The 21,786-nt window shown below is 41.5% G+C and overlaps 1 protein-coding gene across 6 annotated transcripts in view; it reads right to left on the minus strand.

The window, feature by feature from the left end:
• Ten-m (teneurin transmembrane protein Ten-m) overlaps positions 1 to 21,786 on the minus strand; it is a 747,607-nt gene that overhangs the window by 527,051 nt on the left and 198,770 nt on the right. For all 6 annotated transcript variants that reach the window (XM_076522846.1, XM_033476422.2, XM_076522841.1 and 3 more), the window contains exon 2: positions 15,127 to 15,209. In XM_076522846.1, the coding sequence (XP_076378961.1) occupies positions 15,127 to 15,142 (16 nt within the window). In that variant the 5' untranslated portion in view covers positions 15,143 to 15,209. The remainder of the gene's footprint in view (positions 1 to 15,126; positions 15,210 to 21,786) is intronic.

Raw genomic sequence — 21,786 nt, forward strand, 5'->3', positions numbered from 1 at the left:
AATTGTGAAGCTGCAGAGCATATTCAATGGAAATGAAAATGGAATGGAAACGTTAGTGCACGAGAAAATCGATACAAAGGTACAATCCATTCTGTAAAAGCTTCTATAAGCGCGTCAAAAGATCGATTTTTCTTTTATACATAAAAGTTACACATAAAAATTTATACATAATATTGGAAGATAAACAAATACATTCGGGAAACGTTGATGCAAATGGCTGCATAGAAGAAGTGCCAGAAAATACAAAAAAGAACGCGTTCCGCGGTAGAAGTGTTGTTGTCTTGCGCAAGAGGACAACTTTAATAAATAATTGACGTATATCTTTGCAAGTTTTTTAAATTAATTGACCATAAGTAAAGACTTTACTGGGATGTATAAATCTGTGGGATCACTGTAATCAAAATAAAAATAGTTATAAATTTTGGAGCGAACATTTTGCGAGCCCAGTAATAAAATAATGAAGATTAAATTCGACATGATTTTGAAATTAATTTAACGAAGACGAATGCGTTGGCGAAATCGTAGAATATTTAACTGAGATGAAAATGATCTGGAAACGGGCAGCAGAAAGTTTGCAATTTTCGTAATAATATATGGCGGAGTTATTAACAATGGAAATATCGTGCAGCCAAAGTGCACTACGCGCGCAGGTAAATTTGTTTAATAATTTTCCGCGGAGGGACCTTTGATTCCAGTAAAATAATAAATCAGAGTGATTTCAATCCGTCCGGGAGTTCGAATGTTAATTGGTGATTTACTTACCGATACCCGGGATAATAGGAACATTGCATAAAATGTTGAGAGTGCAGTGAAATGTCCCGAGCAGCGGAGTGCCAGCGCGCGGCGCGCGGCGTTGCAAGGTGCAACGAAATAAATTGACAGCAAACGATTCCGGGCTGCCGGCCGGTCGGCTATTACACGATTACTGTTAACGTTTCGTGTCCAGTCACACATTGTTATCTTTTATCCTGCCCCCGGATATTATCATAAATGTGCATCGCTTATGTAATTACTATTTGCGTTCAATAATGAACAAATAAATACCACGGTCGCAACAATGCGCTATCTAATTGCCAGGTGATAATAGCTTAATGTATCTGCTCGGGGACGCATTATGGAAATCAAAAGTAAAAACTGCATTGTCCGTAAATCACGAAACAGGCTGTTCGCGAACCGGAGAACCAATTTCTTGCGGCATTCCGTATATTCGAAACCTTCCAACTGGAATTTCCGAGGGGCTACTTCTCGGGATTGACGTACAGGGCAAATAATGGAGACGCGACAAAGCTGAACGCGGAATTGTCCAAAGAATTGGACGTCCGTTTTTCGCGTACAAATTACGAAGTACAAATCACGCTCGGCGACGCGACGCGGCCGCCCCCGTGAGCGTTGTTTGCTCGGTGATTTTCGAAACGAACCGTTCGAAATCAATCTGCGAAAGCATTACGCATTAGCCTGCACTGATAATGACACTTCGGTTTCGCTGCGTCAACTTCAGTTAATTGATTCGTGCTGGCTCGCTCGACTATTGTCACCGTCGACGAACCAGAGTCCACCGCGCTTCACGTTCTTGCGCTCGCGCGCCTACTTTATTACATTTTGGGTTGCGTTTAGTTGCCGATCCTACCATTTAATTACGATTATAACACACGACGCGTCGGAAATTTGTCCGTGCAGTGAAACGACGCTGATGAATTGCCTGCGAATCGCGCTACTTCTTGTCCGTCCTAGTTGTGATAACAGTGCGATGCATACGATAGCAATATTCAAATGCGTTACGATTTTCACCGTCTTTGGAAAACGCAAAAATGTTTGGCATCCGTTTATTTGTCTATTATACCGATTATGTTAAAAAAGGTGAGAAATATACTTTTGGCGAGATGAGCGATTAAATTGTTAAAATTTGAAGATAATTGTTTAGTGAAAATATTGTCACTATTCCAACCGTTAACACTCGGAACAAACTTTACAAAATTTGTGATTTTGCTATACAAAGGTGAATTGAAATAAAAATCATGACGTTTCTGCGAAATTTTATAGGAATCAATAAACAAAAGATTTTGTATTTTTAATTTGTGGTTTTTACATGATTAGCTTACAATATGAAAAAAAAACCAGCAATTAAAAGGAAATGCCACTTTGACATGAATAGGCGACATCCGAGTCCAAAGGGTTAAAGCGTGTAACACAGTTCTCATTATTTTTGAGAAACCTTTGGTACAATGCACATCTCGCGACAAGAAATGACGAGAAGCCCCGTTGAAGTCGGGTTACGGTGTAACTGAGCGTAATCGCTGACATTCCATTGGGGCAATGTTAATTATCGTGCGTTTAGATGTGGATTCCAAGGAGAGTAATTTTCTGGCAAAAAGCAGAGGGAATAAATAGGTGTCAGAAATTGAATTAGATCGCCAACAGGATTCTCGATCGGTGGACAATTGCGCAGGAAGAAATAGGGGACGTGCCAGGTGAGGGCGAAGAAAGGGAGTAGGAAGGGAGAAAGGCCGGTTGCAGGGAAAGCTATTGTGCATCGCGCGAGATGCTTCTCGTCCCTCTCGACCTCTCTCTTTATTTTTATTTTTATTTTTCAGGCCAAATTTATCGTTCGTTTACTCACAGCTGTAGTAGCACGCGCTAGCGTCGCGTCGGGAGAAATTGGCGAGTGTCCCCTCGGTTTTCTTCTCGCTCCCTCAACCCCTTCCGCCTTTTTCTCTTTATTCCTCCACAATTCAAGATTTCTGCTGTCCTTCCCGTCTTCCTCCCGACCGGAATGTTATATGTGAGCACGAACATACGGAGGGAAAATAAAACGAAAGAGAGAGAGAGAGAGAGACGAGGAGAGATAGGGAGCGACTGAGAGGAAAAAGAGGAGAAAATAGAAGCACGTGAAATATGAAAATAGAAAATAAAATTGTCTGGCGGAAACGTTCGGATTCTTCTCTTAAACGCATTTTCGACGCGGGAAATCACTGGCATCCCTGTCATTTCTATCTTTGAGACAAACTTATTTATTACTTCAATGACGCCAATATTTGCCACAGGAAAATCTACAAAAAACTTTCATTCATTTCCATCTGACGAGACGCAGGTTTCCCTTGACAACTCTATGTTTGCGTTCGCCTGAATAACGAGTCTGTTTTTGTTCACATTCACGTGTCAATGATTCCGGGGCTCCTCATTCCCAAACGAGAGAGTCGGTTTCTCCGTACGCATTTCGCAGAAAAACACGGACAACCAATGCAAGTAATGCACAACGTAAAATCGTTTCTTCTTGTCAAATTAAAACGAATAGGATTTATGTTTCTTTGCAGGACGACCAATTAAAATTATTTTTGCCTTAACTGAAGAAGAAGCTTCGGCCGTTTGTATCGTTCATAGAAACTCTCGACGATGATTTTGCGTATCTCTATCTATTCGGGAAAGTGCACACATTGATACACGTTGATTTTCTTTTTTTTCACAATAAATTAATGAACAACAAAGAAGAAGATCTAGTCGCTGCAGCTGCAGAATAAATTCTACATAAATTCTGAATAAGTCGCAAAGCATTTAGTTGAATAAAGAATAACGAAATGCAGGACCAACATTTGAGGAAATGTCTGATATTCAATTGAACGTGAGAGTGTCACGCAACTGCACGATATTTTCGAATTGCCAGTGGCCAGCAGGAAGGTAGATACTCTGCAGGAATAATTAATGGAAAAAGTTGTGCTCGCGGTGACGCGATGACAATCAGCAGTCGGATGCGCCGAACAGTTCTTGCCCGGGAATTCTCGACGAGAGAAAATCGTAGAGGTCTTTGATGAATTGCAAAGGGGCATCGCTTGCATACGTCCACGATCTCCGCGAAACGAACAACGAATTTCAATCGTTCGACTCTGTCTTCGCCGTTTGTGACAGAGAGGCCGCTTCTCCGCTCCATATCGTACAATCCGCCGAGAGGGTGGAACTTAGCTCAGCCGTGATCCGGCATAATGCGAGAGCAATTTGGTGAATGGAGTTAATTCAATAGAGGTCCTCGAACACGCCTTCGCTTCGGTTCCTCACGGCTGAACAGCTTCTGGTGAACGTTAACCTCCCAGAGATACTGGCGCGGCGCTTCTTCGTCCGCCTGTCCGTTCAACGTCTCTGCACACGAATCGCTTTTTGCACGTTCGAGCATAACGGTGCCCAAATCAGGTGTATTCGAAGCTTGGTAAGGGATCCGGCTAAAAACCAGCCCGTCGCGGTGTCCTTAATCCTCTGGTAAACATTTGTCGTCGTTGCTGCTTGACTCCATTAGCTCCGATTCTCCTCGAAAGGATTTTTGAAGATGTTTCCGGCTGGAGGGATGGACAGGCTTTGGGAATTTCTTTACTGAAACTCAGTGGATTTTTTTGCCAAAAAAATACGATAATGATACCCAATTGTGGGTATCTGATCTGGGTCTGCGAATATGTACTTTCGAATTGACGTCTTCGAAACTTTAGTAGGCATTGATGGATATATGGAGAAAGTTGTTTTCAAGCTGCTAATAATTGTTGCAATTGTGAGTAATGGTAAATATTTTGGATAAATCAAATGATACATTTTTACAAAACTTGGCAAACTTGTCTGTGCGTATTTAAGCTATATTCGTGAATTCTTTTTAGACCGATATCTGCAGAAGTGTAGGAATTGATCACTAATGAGCAGACGAAATTGCAAATATTTGTCAACTTATTGAACATCACAATTTTACCGTCTCCTTTATATAAAATTTATCATGAATTTATGGAATACCAATTGGACATGGACCATTTAAAATGTTCCCGAATTCATATTCGATCTGGTCACCGAAGAGTTACACGCGTGTTTCTCATAAGAAAGCGAGAGCTTCCTGAATGTTCTTCATGTAGCGTGATCATCACTATTCAACGTATTTCACTGAAATAGCCCAGGTTTTCATTGGAACAAACTCGTTTCTCTGTGTATTAAAAGTGACCCATAGACAAACTCAAACAAAGCGTAGTACGTGAGAAACGTCCTACTTTCTTTCAAAAACACACGGAAAGTTACATGTGGTCGTTAATGACTTCGCCGTTAATGAAGCCACATTCGAATAAACTGTTTATAAATAAACAGAAGACTCTATTCAGCATCCCAAAGAAAATGGTATTTTGATTGCCGCGCGCGATTAGATTCGTAAGTATATTCTTGTAATATAAAACCGATACGAACCGACTTTCTACATTTTCCTCAAGATCCGCGAGAAATGTGAATGCGCCGCATCCGGCAAGTTTATTCGTTTTGAATGCGAATAAATTTCGCATCGTCTGATTTACTCGGCGAGCAGACCTGCTTTCAGGTCAGCGTGCGACGGTGAATCCTAATTATTGATTGCGCGATAGCGCACCTGTGTGTACCGCTGGCGCTGGCGATGGCGCTGGCGCTGGAGCGTCCCACATTTCACAAGTGACTCTGCCGACGATTTTTTTTCACGCCTGTTTCCTTCGTCTTTCCTTCGTCATCCCAGCGAAAACAAGATAAGCCGCGATTCACGTTGCTTTGATTAAAACAAGAAAAAGCGCGAAAAGAGACAGATAGCGAGAAAGAGAGAAAGAGAGAAAGAGAGAGAGAGAGAGAGGGAAGGGCCGTGAAAATTTCTGGCTAACGAGAGAGCGACGGAATCGCGGCCGAGGATTTTTTAATTAAAACCGAAGGAACGAGGAAAAAAACATTCAGCATCGGCGGCAATCGTCAACGACGATCTTTCAACGTGCAACGTACCGAGGGAAACCAGGTCGAAAACAACGCACCGACGCGAGGCGACGCGACGCTTCGTATTCTTTCGTGCGTACGCCCGCCAGCAAAATTACGTTGGATACCCTACGAAAGGCGGAAAGAGTACGGACGACGGAAATCTCGTTAAGGTAGGCAACATTATGTACTATTTACGGGCGGGGGGGGGAGCATCGGTATTATAACGCGAGCCCGCTCTCGCACCGCGCTCCGCACTGCGCTGCCTCTCTCATTCTTATTTCATTCGAGCGCGAGAGACCGTTGCCGTTTCGTGTTTTACTCTCACCGGCAAGATGAATGGAGTTAACTCACTTTGTTAATGCTGTTATGGATAATGGATTGTCCGAGGGATAGGGAACATTGTTTCCTTATTCGCAATCAATATCTTTCTTCCAGGCGCGGCACGGCGCGGCGCGGCGCCGCTGCACGTCCTCATCCGTTAGGACCGCGAGACGTTACCTTTCTGCGGCTGACTTCCCGTAAATTATAATTGAGAGGGAAACGTCGGCGCGGAAATAAATATTGCAACTGCTAAGCTTCCGAGCCACTTAATGGCGCGAGTGATTCGGAGTTAGTGGATAAGCGCTGCTGCGGTTTCGAATGGCCCTATTTAATGGTTCTTTTTTGGTAATTATAGTTTTCAGCTTGGCTACCAGATGTGTAATCTATATTTTGTTATGTTACTAGATTTGGTAACTTGGACGCTTCATTTTTCTTAGTCCTTTGCACTCGAATCTCACCTGTTAAGGCATACGTATAACGAAACTGCTGGTAATTGTGGTACCTCCAAGATTACAAATTTTTGTTCCATCGAATCTGTACCAATACTGGATACAGGGACTATTTCCAACTGTATATAATAATTATTAATAATAACTGTTGTATTTATTTAAATACATTCGTGCTGGCTATAGGTGTTCACTTCAAACGGTTTAATTCTGAATAGCTCCTTTTAATTCAGTGTTTCAACGTTCCGCGATTCGGTGTTTCGCGATAGTTCGAAGTACCATGAATAATTCGAGGCTTGGGATATTTCTACAAAACTTGATGCATATATAAACAGGTTAAAAGGTTTGTCTTGTTTGGTCGTTTTTGTCAGGCGCAGTTCCATTAAAGTTAATTCTCATTTAAATTCCGTTTCTTCTTATCGAAGAATTTAATAATATTTATTTATCGAATGCTTCTGTGTGCATTTTTATTATTTGAATATTTGTATGGCAACAAAGACTACCATGCGGAACACCTTTTGATATAATACGAACACAATGCTGCAGCATGAGAGTATTCGCTATCTCGCCGAGCTCGATGTACTGATTATAAATTAGTTACTTTCCTCCGTCATAAGGTATCGAACAGCTGCTAAGTATTCTCGTTGGAAACGTTATAGCAAGGCCGTAAAATAGAATCCCTTCAAGGGGGAGCTACTAATACTCTACCTCGTGGCTCTAAAGTATCCCGCTTTGAAGGTTCAAAAAGCTCACAATGTTAATTCCCAATTTCAATCGCTATTTATGACGTTGCTTCGATCATTGCAATTTTTTTTTCTCTTGCATTGTCATTTAGAATAAACTGATCTTCCATTTCAATCAATAATTATCGCAATTTCTATGACAGCAAACTACACATATTTGTTTTAATAGCTCAAACGTTACATAGACGAAACTGTAGAGTTTCTCATTGATGTCTCGTTTAGTGTAGCCTGTAAAAATTCCCAAAGTTTAACGGGAAAATTAGTTGACCAACTCCTACCACTTCCTTAACTGCAAGAGAGATTTTCCCAATATTCTAATCGCCCAATGCAGCAAAAAGTTTCTTGAATATAGTTTAAGTGTGTGTTAATAAGCTTAGTAAATTGCAGAAAAAGTATTGTTTAGTTGAATAGAAAAAAGTTTTGTAAAAATTAACTGTAAAACACGAATATTCCATTGATACAAAGGCAGATTTTGTTAACATTCTAATAAAGCAATATACATATCAAAATTAATGAATTAGATGAGTGTAAACGAATCTCTCTCTCTACCAAGTATAGTAGTATAATATTATAGTATAAGTATAAGTATAGTATAATATTATGTACAAAATCCGAATCCTAGCTCGAAAAAAAGTTTTTTTCTCAACCCCCCAATAATATCAACCAGATACAAAAATTCATTGGAGTAGTTCGAATATCTGTAAATGAACTTGCCAAGTTTAACAAAGACGTCTTACTTGGTTTTCTAGAAAAAAATGTCCTAACCACAGCATCGAAGTTGGATAGAAGATACAAACGCTGCCTTCGTAAAAAGGGCAATTTGTCAGCATTCCGATGATGCAATCCCCGCGCAAAAATTCATGAATATAGTCCGAACATCTGTACGCAAGATTGCCAAGTTTCGTGAAGATATCTTGCGTGATGTTCCTGAAAAAATTTCGAAAGCATACTCGTTGCCGCCACGTCGTCAGCGAGAAAAAGGTAGCGGAAGGATCGTTCGCGATGGACGGCAGATTGTCCAGCAAACGTGGATCGACAGATTCGATCGCAGCGATCGGTTGGCACCGACTAATCAACGGCACAGATACCGCATATTAGCACCGAGCACCGTTGCGGGCATTCCGTCGGGTTCGCGTCGGTCTGTCGGCGGCAGATTTTTGGTGCGGATGCGTTATGGGTCAGTTCGGTGCCGGACAGTTACGCGTCGACGTGAACAATCGATGTTAGCCATCAGTTGCAGTTTGCGCGCGGGGCAGTTCTACCCGGGACAATTGTTATTGACAAATCGTAATGCTGGTCATCAGTCATGGCGGAGACAGGGACTGCTCGCTGCGACTGCGACTATGCTTTTGCTCCTGCTCCTGCTGCTTCTGCGCTTCCTGCGCTGGTGGTTCCTGACTACTGACTCCCGAGTGCCGCGAGTGCCACAAGCCACAAGGCACAACACGTCCTACAAAGACCCGTCGCGCCCAATCCTTGATCATCCGACTAAATGGCACACGCGACGTCAATCTCTTGATAGCGACCGAGCGGACAATCGTTCGAACCCCGCGCATGCTGCATTTGCATTTTCATCGCGCGGATCCCGCACCTGCTCCGCTAACTGGGACACTAGTTGATTTGCAACGAGAAGAACCACTCGCGGAGAGCAAATAACACGTATACTAAACAAACTTTCAGACGGCGCTGGTCATACCGCATGTCATTCTGGAAACGCATACGAGACTCGGGAACTGTCTTTTCAATTCTTTTTCGTGTTTGAGTTATTTCGTCAACAGCTTATACTGTGCAATGCATTTCAAACAACTGTAAAATACTCTCACAAGGCCGACGAACATTGGTGTACGTTCGTGTATTCGGTGGCTATGTAGGATGGTTCAAGCGACGTAATAATTCCTACTCTTATTAAAAATTTATAGTCAGCAACGTTCGTGGTTTCAATTGAATAACAAATTGATTTTAAACTCGACACCAGATAAGAAGGGGCCTGATAAATAACGAATTTAAGGTTTTACCTGTGAGGACAACGGAACTCGTTCATTGGTTCGTATTATCGGAATGAGATTCGCGAAACAGATCCTATTTTATTTCGTGTCAATTATAGGTGAACATCGATACAAGGAATCGATACGAGAACAGCTCTGCAGCCAAGAAAATGAACTTGGTCTTACAATGCCTTGTCACCGCATTTACAACTTACCATGCATTTAATATCAAACTTATCTTACATCTGACTAACTTCTGATCTTCACCTGTTTATATAGTTATTTCTGTAATTTGGCTCTGTTTTAATTTTCTTTATTCGAGTCGCAACCATTCTATAATCTCATCGTTCAATTCAGCTAAATATTTACTAATCGAAATCTAATTTTAATTAGATCAAGGTGAGGGTGCAGAAAGCAGATCGGATCGACAAGATATTAAAAGATTATTGAAATTGAGGATAAGCATGTTCGTTCGTATAACCAAACCGAAGTGAAAATAATGTCCATAATATGCGATGTTGAAACGCGAAGGTTTTAGGTTGAATTTTAAACGTGGAACGATAGAAGTTCCGAGGCTGCTAACTTAGGATCGAGGGGAGAAAGCGGAGCGGGATATTTAATTAAGTCAGCAAATTCTCGGGCGCGGAGTGATGAGATAGGAGATATCGGTTCGATAAAATTCAGAGAGATGTCCGGCATTCGTTTGTGAAATGGAAATCGAGAGAAGGCCAGGGATGTCAGTCGGGTAACCGACAGCGACGAGTAAACGGACATTTAGAATTGTGCACGAGATCAAGCTAACCCCTGCTAAGATGACTTCGCTCGAAGTGAGGTTCGACGTGGCTTTCGGGGTCGGGATATCGCATTATTCCCGACTGAATGGGGTAAATCAGGATCTCGTAGAGTTTCGACGTGGAATCGGCGGTGGTCTCGGATCGCTGATGCTGAGAGGATGAGGATTGGTTGCCAGCGGCTGCCTTGGGAATTCAATTATAGCAACGGAACAATGGCATCCGCGCCGGTAATGAAGGGACCGTCGCCTAGAGGTCATCGGATTACATGGTATTTACAATACATAAGTCGGGGATAGTTGTTGAACGAGGCGGCTTTCACTGCATCAACACATCCCCGCACCTACGTCTTTCCCAATGTTATGTATAAGCCCTAGTTAAGAATTAGCTGTTACTTTTCCACAAAATCGGTTCGGAAAATCTCTAATATCGTTTCACTCTGTTTAATATGCAAATTTTTATATTGCTGGTGGGGGATTGTGAATATGCAACCTTTGTTAAGTTCGGTGGAAACTTCGTGAGATTTTCCATAACATTGTTCCCTTTTCTTCAAATTACTTCGAATTGCTTTAAAAAGTACTGCCCCTGAAGTACGAAATACAGAAACACTATTATAATGTGCTCGATCAAATATCAACTATCCATGCAAATTATGTAAGAAAAGTTCCGATTCAATATACACCTAAAGAATCAAAAATGATTTACCTTGTATTAAAAGAATTAAGAATGATTCGTCACGTACCCAGTTCACTGTAACCCAGAGAGATAAATAATGGTTGTTAATTGAAGGTTGCGGCCAATACAGAGCCACGCTTTAGTTAGACTGGAACAATAAATCTAGATAACCTTTGGCAGTGAGAATGGCGAGAGCAGTGCCATCGAAATCTGTGGCGAAGGTGGTCAGCCGAGTAAACATTGGTTTCACGGCGGTCGATGGGCGGTGGGGGAATTTACAAAGAAGCAACCCCTTTGGTGCTGTCGCGGACGAGTTTCGTAATTACGTTACGGAGCGGCGGGGGTGGACGGTGGGGAGTTGCGGGGCTGATTCTAAACGAGGGAGGCTCCGACTTTCTCGGTCGGTCGGCCATGCATTCAGCGGCAGCAATGGATTCTGTCAATAACTTCTTTAAAAGAGTCTAAATGCATTATTTGGCTTCTATTCGGTGCGCTGGTGTGCCGATGTGCTGGTGAGCCGGTGAGTTGGTGAGCTGGCGTGCTAGCGTGCCGGCGTGATGGCGTGCTGGCGAGCGGCCCGCTTTTTTTTCGGTTTCGTGAAAAGTTTCGATCGCTGGGATTATTCTCGGAGGGTCGTGACAGCGCGCTGCTCGCCCCCTTTCTCTTTTTCTCTCCCTTTTCTCTGGTCTCTCAATCCAATATTCCAAATCGGGATGTATTATTGATCATGCGATATGGACGCCGCATGGCACCCTGTCGTATCGAGCGAAATGCCAATTCTTTTCGAAACTGTGACGCATTCTGGCCGCCCTTAAAGTCAGACTTCTCCTCGGAATATGTAACTTTAACTCGGATTGGGTCAATCGCAGTTTCTGGCATTTTTAAAAGAAGTTCTGCTTCAATTTTCTCCTACTTAGGTCTTATCCATTCATGTAACAGTGGCGCACTTTGAGCGTTCTTAATGGTAGAATTTATTTAATTAATTAAGATTAAATCGCAAATTCTTCCATTTTCAAAAAAATATTCTCCACTTTTTCCATTATACCTTGGTTTTCATCTGATTCACATTTTTATTAAAATTGCATTACATTTGCAAAATAAGTATAATTCATTATTGATGATATACTTATTTTGCAAATGTAATGCAATTTTAATAAAAATGTGAATCAGATGAAAACCAAAGTATGATGGAAAAGGTGGAGAATATTTTTTTGAAAATGGGAGAATTTGCGATTTAATCTTAACTAATTAAATAAATTCTGCCATTAAGAACGCTCGAAGCTCATTATTTCTCCTCCGTACATTTTGTTTATTACCTTTTTAATCAATGAAATGTTTACAATAATATACGTTACTGTGTTACGTGAACGTTACGTGCCGTGTTTGACAACGTATTAATCCCATGTCAAAGCCCGCGATTTTCGCAGCAGAACGAGATTGTTTATTCATTAAATTAGATACCGTAAAGTTAACGTGACATCGTGCGTTTATTACTTCTCCGAACTCGAGGAAATGTTTATTTACTATTTATTATATTACTAATTATTTAGAAATGTCTCGATAAAACGAATTCATAACGATACGACGTACGAACACGTATCTGTTCGAGTAATTTATTAAAATGCGAACAGCTGTGCCTGTCTGAAACATTAATGGCTCGCGATGTAAACTGCCAGAGATTCTCTGCTCGCCTCAGATTTTTGAATTTCATTCCGCGAACGTGGAAAACGGTGAGAATTAATCATGAGGCGTTAACTCTGTTCCAAACGTTCACCACTTCTCCTAACGAAATTTTAGTGAAAGAGAGTTAATTCTTCGATCTCAAAAATATTCTCACATTTTCTCATTTTCTATCTTCAACTGCGTGTACTCATTTTTATTACGAACGCATAAAATCTTCGGTCTACATATACATAAATCTGTTTATATAACAATTCATTATAAACATACAAGTGAAAACATTAATAGCGTTGCGATGTTATGCATCGCTGTGACTATACAGCATAAAAATCAAATTGTTGATATTGCAGACACCATGCTTTGCCGCGTAACACAAATACATAAATTAGGAAATGCATGATGTTATTTAATATAACCATGGATTTTTTTAGACCGTAGATTGTAAGTCTGTAAATTAGGGGATTGACGATGCTATAAACGTTATGAATCGCTGTAACTAGTCATTGTAAGTATATCAATTAAAACATTTATGGCGTTATAGACATTATGGATCGTCCCGACGATTAATTGCAAGTACACAAATTGGAAAATTGATAGTGCCGTAGACAGTGTAGATCGCCGCGACTATCGGCCGGACGATCGTTCAATAAAATCGAGCCCCTGAAATTCGATCTATGATTTATCTCTGAATAGGTTCGTCGATCACCTCGGATCCTCGCACGGTCCCCAAAGAATTTAATTTCGCTCGGAAAGCCATTATGTAAAAGACTCGACGCGTTCCTCGGTCGCCATATAGGCAAACAAAAAAGGTCGCCGCGCCGGGACGCTTCCCCGTAAACCGAACGAGTTTTTAATTGTCGAAGCATCGCGCACGGGCCCGCTCCGTCTCGAGGGTGAGAAGACACGTGTGCCGTCCACCCGTCAAGATCTTTCTCCATATATGACCCTAGCCCCTAATTGTCCCTATATTTGACAGGCGGCGTTATATTTCCGACTTGCTCGTGACACAACACTGGCCACGTTTCTCCTAATGCGTGGACGCCTTTAACCCTGCCGCGCTGCGCTCGCATAATTTGACAACTGTTACATTCGCACGAGTGATGTTGCATCTCTTACTTTGTAATTGAAAATGAAGCTTGCTGTTTGGTTAAGGTGATCTTCGTAAGTCAATATTTTCGAAAATGTCACTTCCGCCGCTATGATTCTAGCCCGCTCAATTGTGCATATGTATATGTTACGTTCGTGTTAATATAGTGCCAAGTAGAATGTTTCTGTTATAAACTTGAACACGATCGTTACCAGTTCCGCATATGCGTATAAACTGTGATTTAGTATTTCACGAAAGGTAACTCAAATTAAGTTTATATGGGTCTTATCTAAAATAATAAGAGACAGAGCATAACTTTTAAAGAACTCGTCCCTTAAAACACAATGTTATCTTTTATATTTCACTAGAGGAAACGCTGCACTTTATAGAATGCAGAAACATCAGAAAACTGGTAGCGAAAGAAATTCTATCGTTAACAATTTGCCTGCCGCGTCGGCAACCATAAAAATGGCATCGAGTCGAAGTACATATTTCATTTAATCAAATTAAGATTCGATGACGCCAATTTCTTTTTCAACATTCGTACGTTTCACGGGCCCTGATCAAATTAGAAACATATAATGAATTAGCGTAAAATTTAATTTCCAAATCTGCGTGAATAATTCCATCACCAACATATATACGTGTGAGGCGACAGTTTGAAGTGTTAAAGAGGTTTTCTTGCCTTCAGAAACGCTTCGTGACAATTGAAAAGAAAACGATATGGCTTTAAATTTTACTACGCCGTAAATTCAGAAGGTTTCGCAACCCACTGCCGTCTCATGGAACTTCCGAGAGTGTACTTTCCCGAGACTTTGCGCGACTGTTATTGCGTGTTCAATGCGCGCGGACGAGTAAATAACTCGATCTAGCAATTATCCCTCGTTTCGTTCGTGTTTGTTTATTAGCTTTTCCAGGCGACCGGTTGCCGATGCATAAGCGTCAAGTGCCCGAAGGCCGACAGAATTTGATCGAAAAGTTTCTGTAAGCCAAGCAACGGTTAATTACGTTCCGCTGAAAAGAACATCGCGCAATTGCGCAGATATTGGCGCGCGCAATTGTTAACGAAGCTTGTATAGGTATCCACGGTCGTACGGAGATCAGATACGTGTGCGTCGAGTCGTTTCTCCTCGTTAAGGGATTCCGTAGGAGGAGAAGATGGAGCTGGCGTGCGGATTGCGGAAGCAGTCGCGAGCGTTTTCGCGCTTCGCAGCCGCAGAGCAGTTCGGAGTTGCCATTCGGAGCACGTAGATTGCTAACCTAACTTGTTTAGCGGTTTTAGCGGTATTTGATTAGTTGAGTGAATTTCCGAACTGTTCCAGACCGCTCGTCTCCGCTCGCTTGCTCGTTCGCTCGCTTGCTCGCTTTCGCTAGCTTCGGACTTCGCCCGGAAATCGGACGGGCGACAAACCTACGGCGAATTTTCCGCGTGTACGCTGCGACTACGTGTCTTGTGTATATTGCTGCCTGTAACATTGTCGCTGCGCTGCACCGTTCTGACTGATTGAATGGAAATTGTGACACCGGTCTCTCTCTCTCTCTCTCTCTCTCCCTCTCTCTCTCTTTCTCTCTTCTCCTGCATTCCTCCCTTTCCCTCCCACTTTCTCTCTCTCTCTCTCTCTCTCTCTCTCTCTCGTTCACTCTTTCACACTCTCCCGCTCGAAATCAAAATCTTACCTTCAGAGTAGTTCATGTCCTTCTCTCATGTACGTCGATGGCTACTCCTGATCGGAGTCGCGATCACGAACACAGATTACCACCTGCAATTAAAACACTTGGTTAGTGCGACTGCTTCGTTTGTTTTCACGCTCTAAGCCAATTAGATTTTTGTGGGAGTTTATTTAGTATTTTATGGAATGAGGTTCTAGTTTATTATTTAAGGAGTAAGCTTCTGGTTTGCCATTCTGTCGAATCTACATAGCTTTCATATATTCCACAGCTTCTATAGCACCAGTATACTATTTTATGGAATCAGTTTATTATTTTATAGGATCTGTAGTTTTGAATTCAGCTTTTAATCGAAACTTCATCGATTGTTACCATTTTCTTCATATTTTGTGATTTAGAGTCCATGTAATTGTTTCGAGACTATTTGATTTTGTTCGCGTTTTGGTAGTCAACAATTGCATTCCTTTTGTAGACTTTTACAGTTTCCATGGTATTCGAAATGCATTCTACATATTAGGATTTTACGTGGATGCAATTAATAAAGCATACAAGATGCTATGACTTTTTTTGAGTGTTTCGTTATTGTACTGTAACCATTCTTTAAAAGTGGAGTCTATGTTCACACCTTTTCTTTTTTATTCAGGCAAAAAGAAGTGAAGAAAAATATTGTATAAATTCAGGCTTGCAATTCGTTTAACATGAATCCTACGTTTATTACAATTTATGCTTATATATTTTTTTATCGTTTGAGTACATAAATTTTTGAAAAATTCCCTGCAAGTATATTCTAGAAAAAGAAACGTATACTAGGTAACGGAAAAGAAGTACGAAGTCAATCAGAATATTAGAAAATACAATCACGAAAGAATGGAATCAATTACAATTACAACGTTGGAAAATAAATGAACAAGAGCCATGCAATTTTAACGAAAATCATGAAATTATTTTGAAAATTCATTTGATCTTTCAATGCACGATTATTCTGAAAACGGAACATTTTTGGAAGCAATAAATTTCGAGTGAACAGTGACAGCGGGTATCATTGGAGTGGCTGTTACTTATAGATATCGTCAGCCAATCATAGGTTGACCCAAACCGCGGTATGATCGATCATCTGTTGCCAGAGCGCGCGCTCTCCGTTCGTTTTTCTCGGCCCGCAGTAAGTCTCAGCGCGGCTGATGCCGATTGGAAAATCGAAGTACCCACGAGAGTGGTTACGGATACCCGTTAAATCCCCTTAGCGGTGGCAATATACGAGAAGAACTTATTGGCTAACTAAGCCAATACCACCGCAAACGATGTGTCCATCTGGCGTGCTAATTAGCAAATTATTAAACGAATTCGAGCGTTAGCTCTAATAGCCGTGCAATATTGGCCTATTTTATCCGTTACGCGACGCTTGTAACGTATCCGTTTATTGGTCGACATAATTGTATTCCGGATACGATAAAACCGACACCGATAAACTTTGGTCAAGTGTTTTTTATTTGCGGCAGGGCTATCGTTAAATAAGCAATTGAAGAATTCGGTCGTCGTTCGTTATGCATTGATAAATCATGTTTTGCACCTGCACTATCGGCGGAAGCAAGATCGTGCAATTAGCAAATGGAGCAAATGATCGCCGATGCACGTAAAAAATTGAAGCGCAAGAATTGTCTGCACGTTTAGAAAACTCAACTTTTCTCTAACAATATTCTCTAATAGGACACGTTTTTGTCAATATTTCGGACAGGATTGTATATAATGGAGTTAAATAACTATGCTAGCTGCTACAGCGTTGATGCATTTTGACGAGATGCGTAAGGAATTCTCGAGAAACATGTTCACGAAAATTCAATGTAAGATCGAAAGAAAGTTGCACTGCCTGCCGTTTAATAAAGCGGATTCGGTTACACGATCCACTCGAGGGTTATTTATTCGAAGACATGCGTCTTCGTCGGCGGTGTAGCGGGCGCGTATGTGGGGCTATACAATTAGAGGAAAGTGGACGAAGTTGTCTGAGCAAATATCACTTAGGAAAATACAATTGGCAGCGGCGGTAATCGAAGAATGCATTTGCGTCGCGCGCAGAAAATGCTGGCTGCCCGAAATAATCGGATAACTCGCGTCGTTCTGAGACACAAGGATATAATGGAGAACTTCGGGAAGCGGAAAAATAAGAGAATAGAAGGGAAAGAGCACTTACGGTTGTGATTCGATATGCCGGGGATAAATTGATACGAAATGGATTACGGAGTTAGTATGTACCGGGTGAGATTCGTAACACGTTTCCCAGCGATACACACGGTGGTCGCGAAACAACATTTTCTATCCCTACTCGTCTCAACAGCAATACAAAAAATTCTCTCCGTAAACGACAACTTCTATTTTTCGTATATTCGAGTCGAATTTGACTATTTGTATCTATATTCTATACAGGATAACTCGCACACATCAGACAACTTAGAAATTTGGCGTTTTACAGAAAATTGTTAAGTACAACAGTCGCACAAAAAATCGTACATCAAATATTAAGTCGCCATTGTAAAGATGAGACTTTAATCATCGTATTGATGTTAGCTTCAATCGTAAGGATTTTATCAATTATCTTACTTGCAGGGCTGAACTAAACCATTATTGATTTAACCAATAAATCTTTTAGTATTCGAATCGTTTTAATTTGAACTGTTTTCACCTGAAACGTGTTTGGACAATAGAAAATTCGACAACATTCTCATTTTCGTGAATTGTTTTATAAACATCTGAGGACGGGACAAACTTACATTAACTAAAAAATTCGTTGCGGTGAGTGTAGATAATAATAATGCGATGAATTTTCGCGCGTTGATGCGCACGTTTACTTGGATTTCACAAGCTTTTATATACGATAAATGCGTAAAGATCCCCAGTCTAGAAGTGACTACGGAAAGATGAAGTAACATTTAACCACAAATGCTGGGTGCGAACGGAGAAAATAGATTGATGGCAGCACCAGTATCGAATAAAGAGTAAAATTGCTCTCGAAACCGGCGTAAAGGTTCCCCGATAGAGGATAGCCAGGCTAACCGGGCGCAAAGAGGGCCGCAAAGAGGGCCGCTAAAAGAGGGGGTGAGAAACGAGACGTTAACGACGATTCGTGACAATTGAATCCCCGGACTGGCCTTTTCAGTTTTCACCTTTTCGCCTTTCACCCGGCAGCCTTATTGCCGACCATAGAGGAGCGATTCAGGGAGAGGGACTCGCAGGCCGACAGGGTTCGAGGAGCATGGTTCTGGCCAATTCTTCTTTTCTCTCTTCGATTCCAAACCGGGAAGACGTTTACGCACGTACGGACCTACACGCTTGTACGTGTGCGTCGAGCTTTACTGGATCTGAAGAGAGAGAGAGAGAGAGAGAGAGAGAGAGAGAGAGAGGGAGAGAGAGAGAAAGGTCTTGATTCTTAAAATTCCCGGTGCACAGGGTCTTGTTCTCGTTCCGTTGCCCCGCGGCGATATTGGAGAACCTATCGCTGGCTTCTCATCTACTCCTTGGCATTCAATGGAACCGGACGAAATATTCGGACGCAATTTCTTTATGATAATTCAATTTTTCCTCCCGCCACTTCCCCCGCGCTCGTGACTATTCCTCTACTTCCTCCTCTTCTCCTTTCCTCTCCTCTCCTCACCACTTGCTCCGCGATTCTGATCCTCCAGACCTATGGGGACGTCTGTCCGCTGGCCTAAACGGATCCTACATACCGAACGTACCTTTTCTCCAGCTTTTTATCCTGCAAATGGCCGGACCTTATTCGCCCATATTGCCGCGAACCGGCTCCCACCAGCCTATAGAATCCCATCCACCTTTCGTGAATTCATTTTGAACGCTTCCGCCAGCCGCCTCTCCGCTCCAGAACTTCTGCCGTCGTTATTTCTTTGCCCGAGGTCTATGGAAACTGATCGATCCTGCGCACCGAGCGAATTTAACGCCTTCGATAGACCTGCTGTTAGATCTAAGTCTTCATGATTCCGACCACAAAATCGAACATCGGTGCTTCGGCTGGGATACCAGGACCTTCGCTTGATCACTAGCGAACGGTCCATTTGGGAATCGAAAGTCGCCCCACCTTCATCCTAATTTTCGGATAATATATTAGTGGTTTCAGTTGCGGTAAGGATGTTGATCATTATTTCAATGACTTGGCTGATATTGGTACCCTGGAACCATTTGGCGAACTCAGTGCCCCACATTCTTCATTTTCATATTTTATGTCTGACAAGAGAAAAATCTGCTGGATAGGCTAATAAATTATGAAGTGCAAACATATTATTCATCGTTTTTAATGTCCTCGCTTTTAGCGTGGGCGTACTAGAATTTCTCAGCAGACACGATCCGTTTTCAATTTTTATTTGAATCCTCATTTTCGTAGACTGTCCGACGTAATGAAAGTAAAAGAAAAATTTGGCACGCAGGCTAAAAAGATTTTCTGGCATATAAATATCATTTGAACATTTTTGCTCTTGAAGACGATTACTTTCAATTGCCGCGTTCAAATGAAATTCAATTCGCACTTTCATAGGTTGTTTGCCAAGTAAAAATAAGAAAAGAATACTCTCGCATAAAGATATCATTAATCATTTTTAAACTGCTTGTTTCGTATGCCGAAATACTGGAACTTGTTGGTGGACTCATTCTACTTAAAATTTCTATTAGAATTTCTATATTCATAAGCTGTTCAAAGAGGTAGAGGAATTAGGGAAAGATCTGTAATATTTCGTAATATGAAAACAGTATTAAGTATTTCAATATACTCGTTTTTAGTACCAACGTTCAGAAATCTTTTGCTAAGCTTCTTGTGCTTGCAGTAGTTAGCCTAATCCCCATTTTTACACGCGATTTAATAAAATGAATAAAAAAGAGATGCGCGATACGAAGATTTAAATATTCTCATCGACAAAGACATTATTAACGTTTGTCTTAATATTCAACAAGTGAATAAACGGTCACGAGCTTCTCATTATTACTGAACTAATCAGTGAATTAACATTAAGCTGCCTGTTCGAATTGCAATCGCGCCGGATCTTGGATAAAGGTGGACAGTTTAAAAATCGTTTAAACGTCCCGCGGGGAAAGCGAAGAGGGCAAGAAGCATCGCGAATCGATTTTTAGGCGTGTCGCATGAAATTTGTCGGTGGCGTTGCAATGTCTACACACGACCCCGCGCATATCGATGTATCGCTTAATTTTAACGACGCTGGAAGCATATATAATGTAAACCCAATACCTTGCAACATGCAGGGTGGTAAGCGCTATACGATCTGATCCTGGTTACCAGCATCAAATCCCCGACATGGCCATTATACGCTCATTTCAGGTTAATACTTGGCTGATGTTGGTGCATTGACCTAACGACCGACACCGTCGGACATTAAAGTTGAGCACTACTGAGCTCTATCGTGCCGTCCGCATTGTCTGCCCTTATTTGCGGAGTTGCCGAGCAAATTATCCGGAGGATTTTGCCGGGGATATTGACAGTGTCGAGTATCCGGCGGGAGAACGGCAAGAAATCTCCGGTTGTGTTCTTTTATCCTGTTCTATCATTCCTTCTAACTGTTTTACCGATTTTCTCCATGTTTACAATTCGAGAGGAAATGGTTCATCTGCTTCCAAAGGCACGAATCGATTCTAACAAATATTAGGTATTGTTCGATAAAAATACAAATGAATGGTGTGCAGCTACTGTTTCTGCAGTGCAGTGCAGAAACGTAAACGTGGACTAGCGTGTAAACGTATTCGTTATCGATTAGTCAGCCTGGACTTTTCAGCTTAGCGAATATTGTTTGTTGTTCGAATATTACCTTAAATACTGTTCGAACAGTATTTAAAACGATTAAACAGATAATCACATTTCGTTAAATTGATCGAGCTGCTGCGCTAAAAGATGAGCTCCAGTTAGCTGCGTCGAGGCAGCCAGCCCAAACCATGAGAAATCAAAGTTTCACAGAGGATTACGCACCGTCGATCGTCCGTCAAAAGGACGACGCGTTTCTTTTCATGGCCGTGTCGCCGACGCCGTTGTCGTCGCCGGTAGCCGAAGAAACGAGAGAAGGGTGTCGAAAGTTCCGTCGAACTTTTTCACGGAGTCCGAAAACGCGTCGTATCCGCCGGCGAAAAGGGAGTAACAAAATGCGTGCGGAGGAGGGGCAAAGTAACAGCGGGACTTTCCCATAAGGGAAAGAAACGGCATGGCGGAGAGTTTAAAGTCGTTCGGACCTGTAGCGAATAACTGCGAGCAGAGTACCATTTTTATAATCGAAACAGTTTCAACGTTTGCGGGCCAGAAAGCCGATATATTGGCTCGAGACGTGACGTATAATCATTTTTTAAATAAAACTACTGACTTGTATGAGGAAATCTGCCGGCCTTTCACAGCTTAACATATCATTTGGAATTTTCAGACACTCACGATCGTATAAATCTACAATTTCGAAATGCCGGATTCCAGATCTATTATTTTATAGTTATTGAGATTGATTGGAGAACGTGTACAATCGGATTGTAATTCTGCAAGTAAAGAAAAGCCGAAAGAAAGAACAATATTTTTTCACTGAAGGCATCGTTTCTGAGAAAAATGAAATTGGAAAATAATAATAATAATAATAATAATATAATATAAATAATAAAATAATAACTAACCTGGCGTATCTCGAAATT

Source organism: Megalopta genalis, chromosome 6, assembly GCF_051020955.1.
Source record: "Megalopta genalis isolate 19385.01 chromosome 6, iyMegGena1_principal, whole genome shotgun sequence".
In the NCBI taxonomy this organism is placed as follows: Eukaryota; Metazoa; Arthropoda; class Insecta; order Hymenoptera; family Halictidae; genus Megalopta; species Megalopta genalis.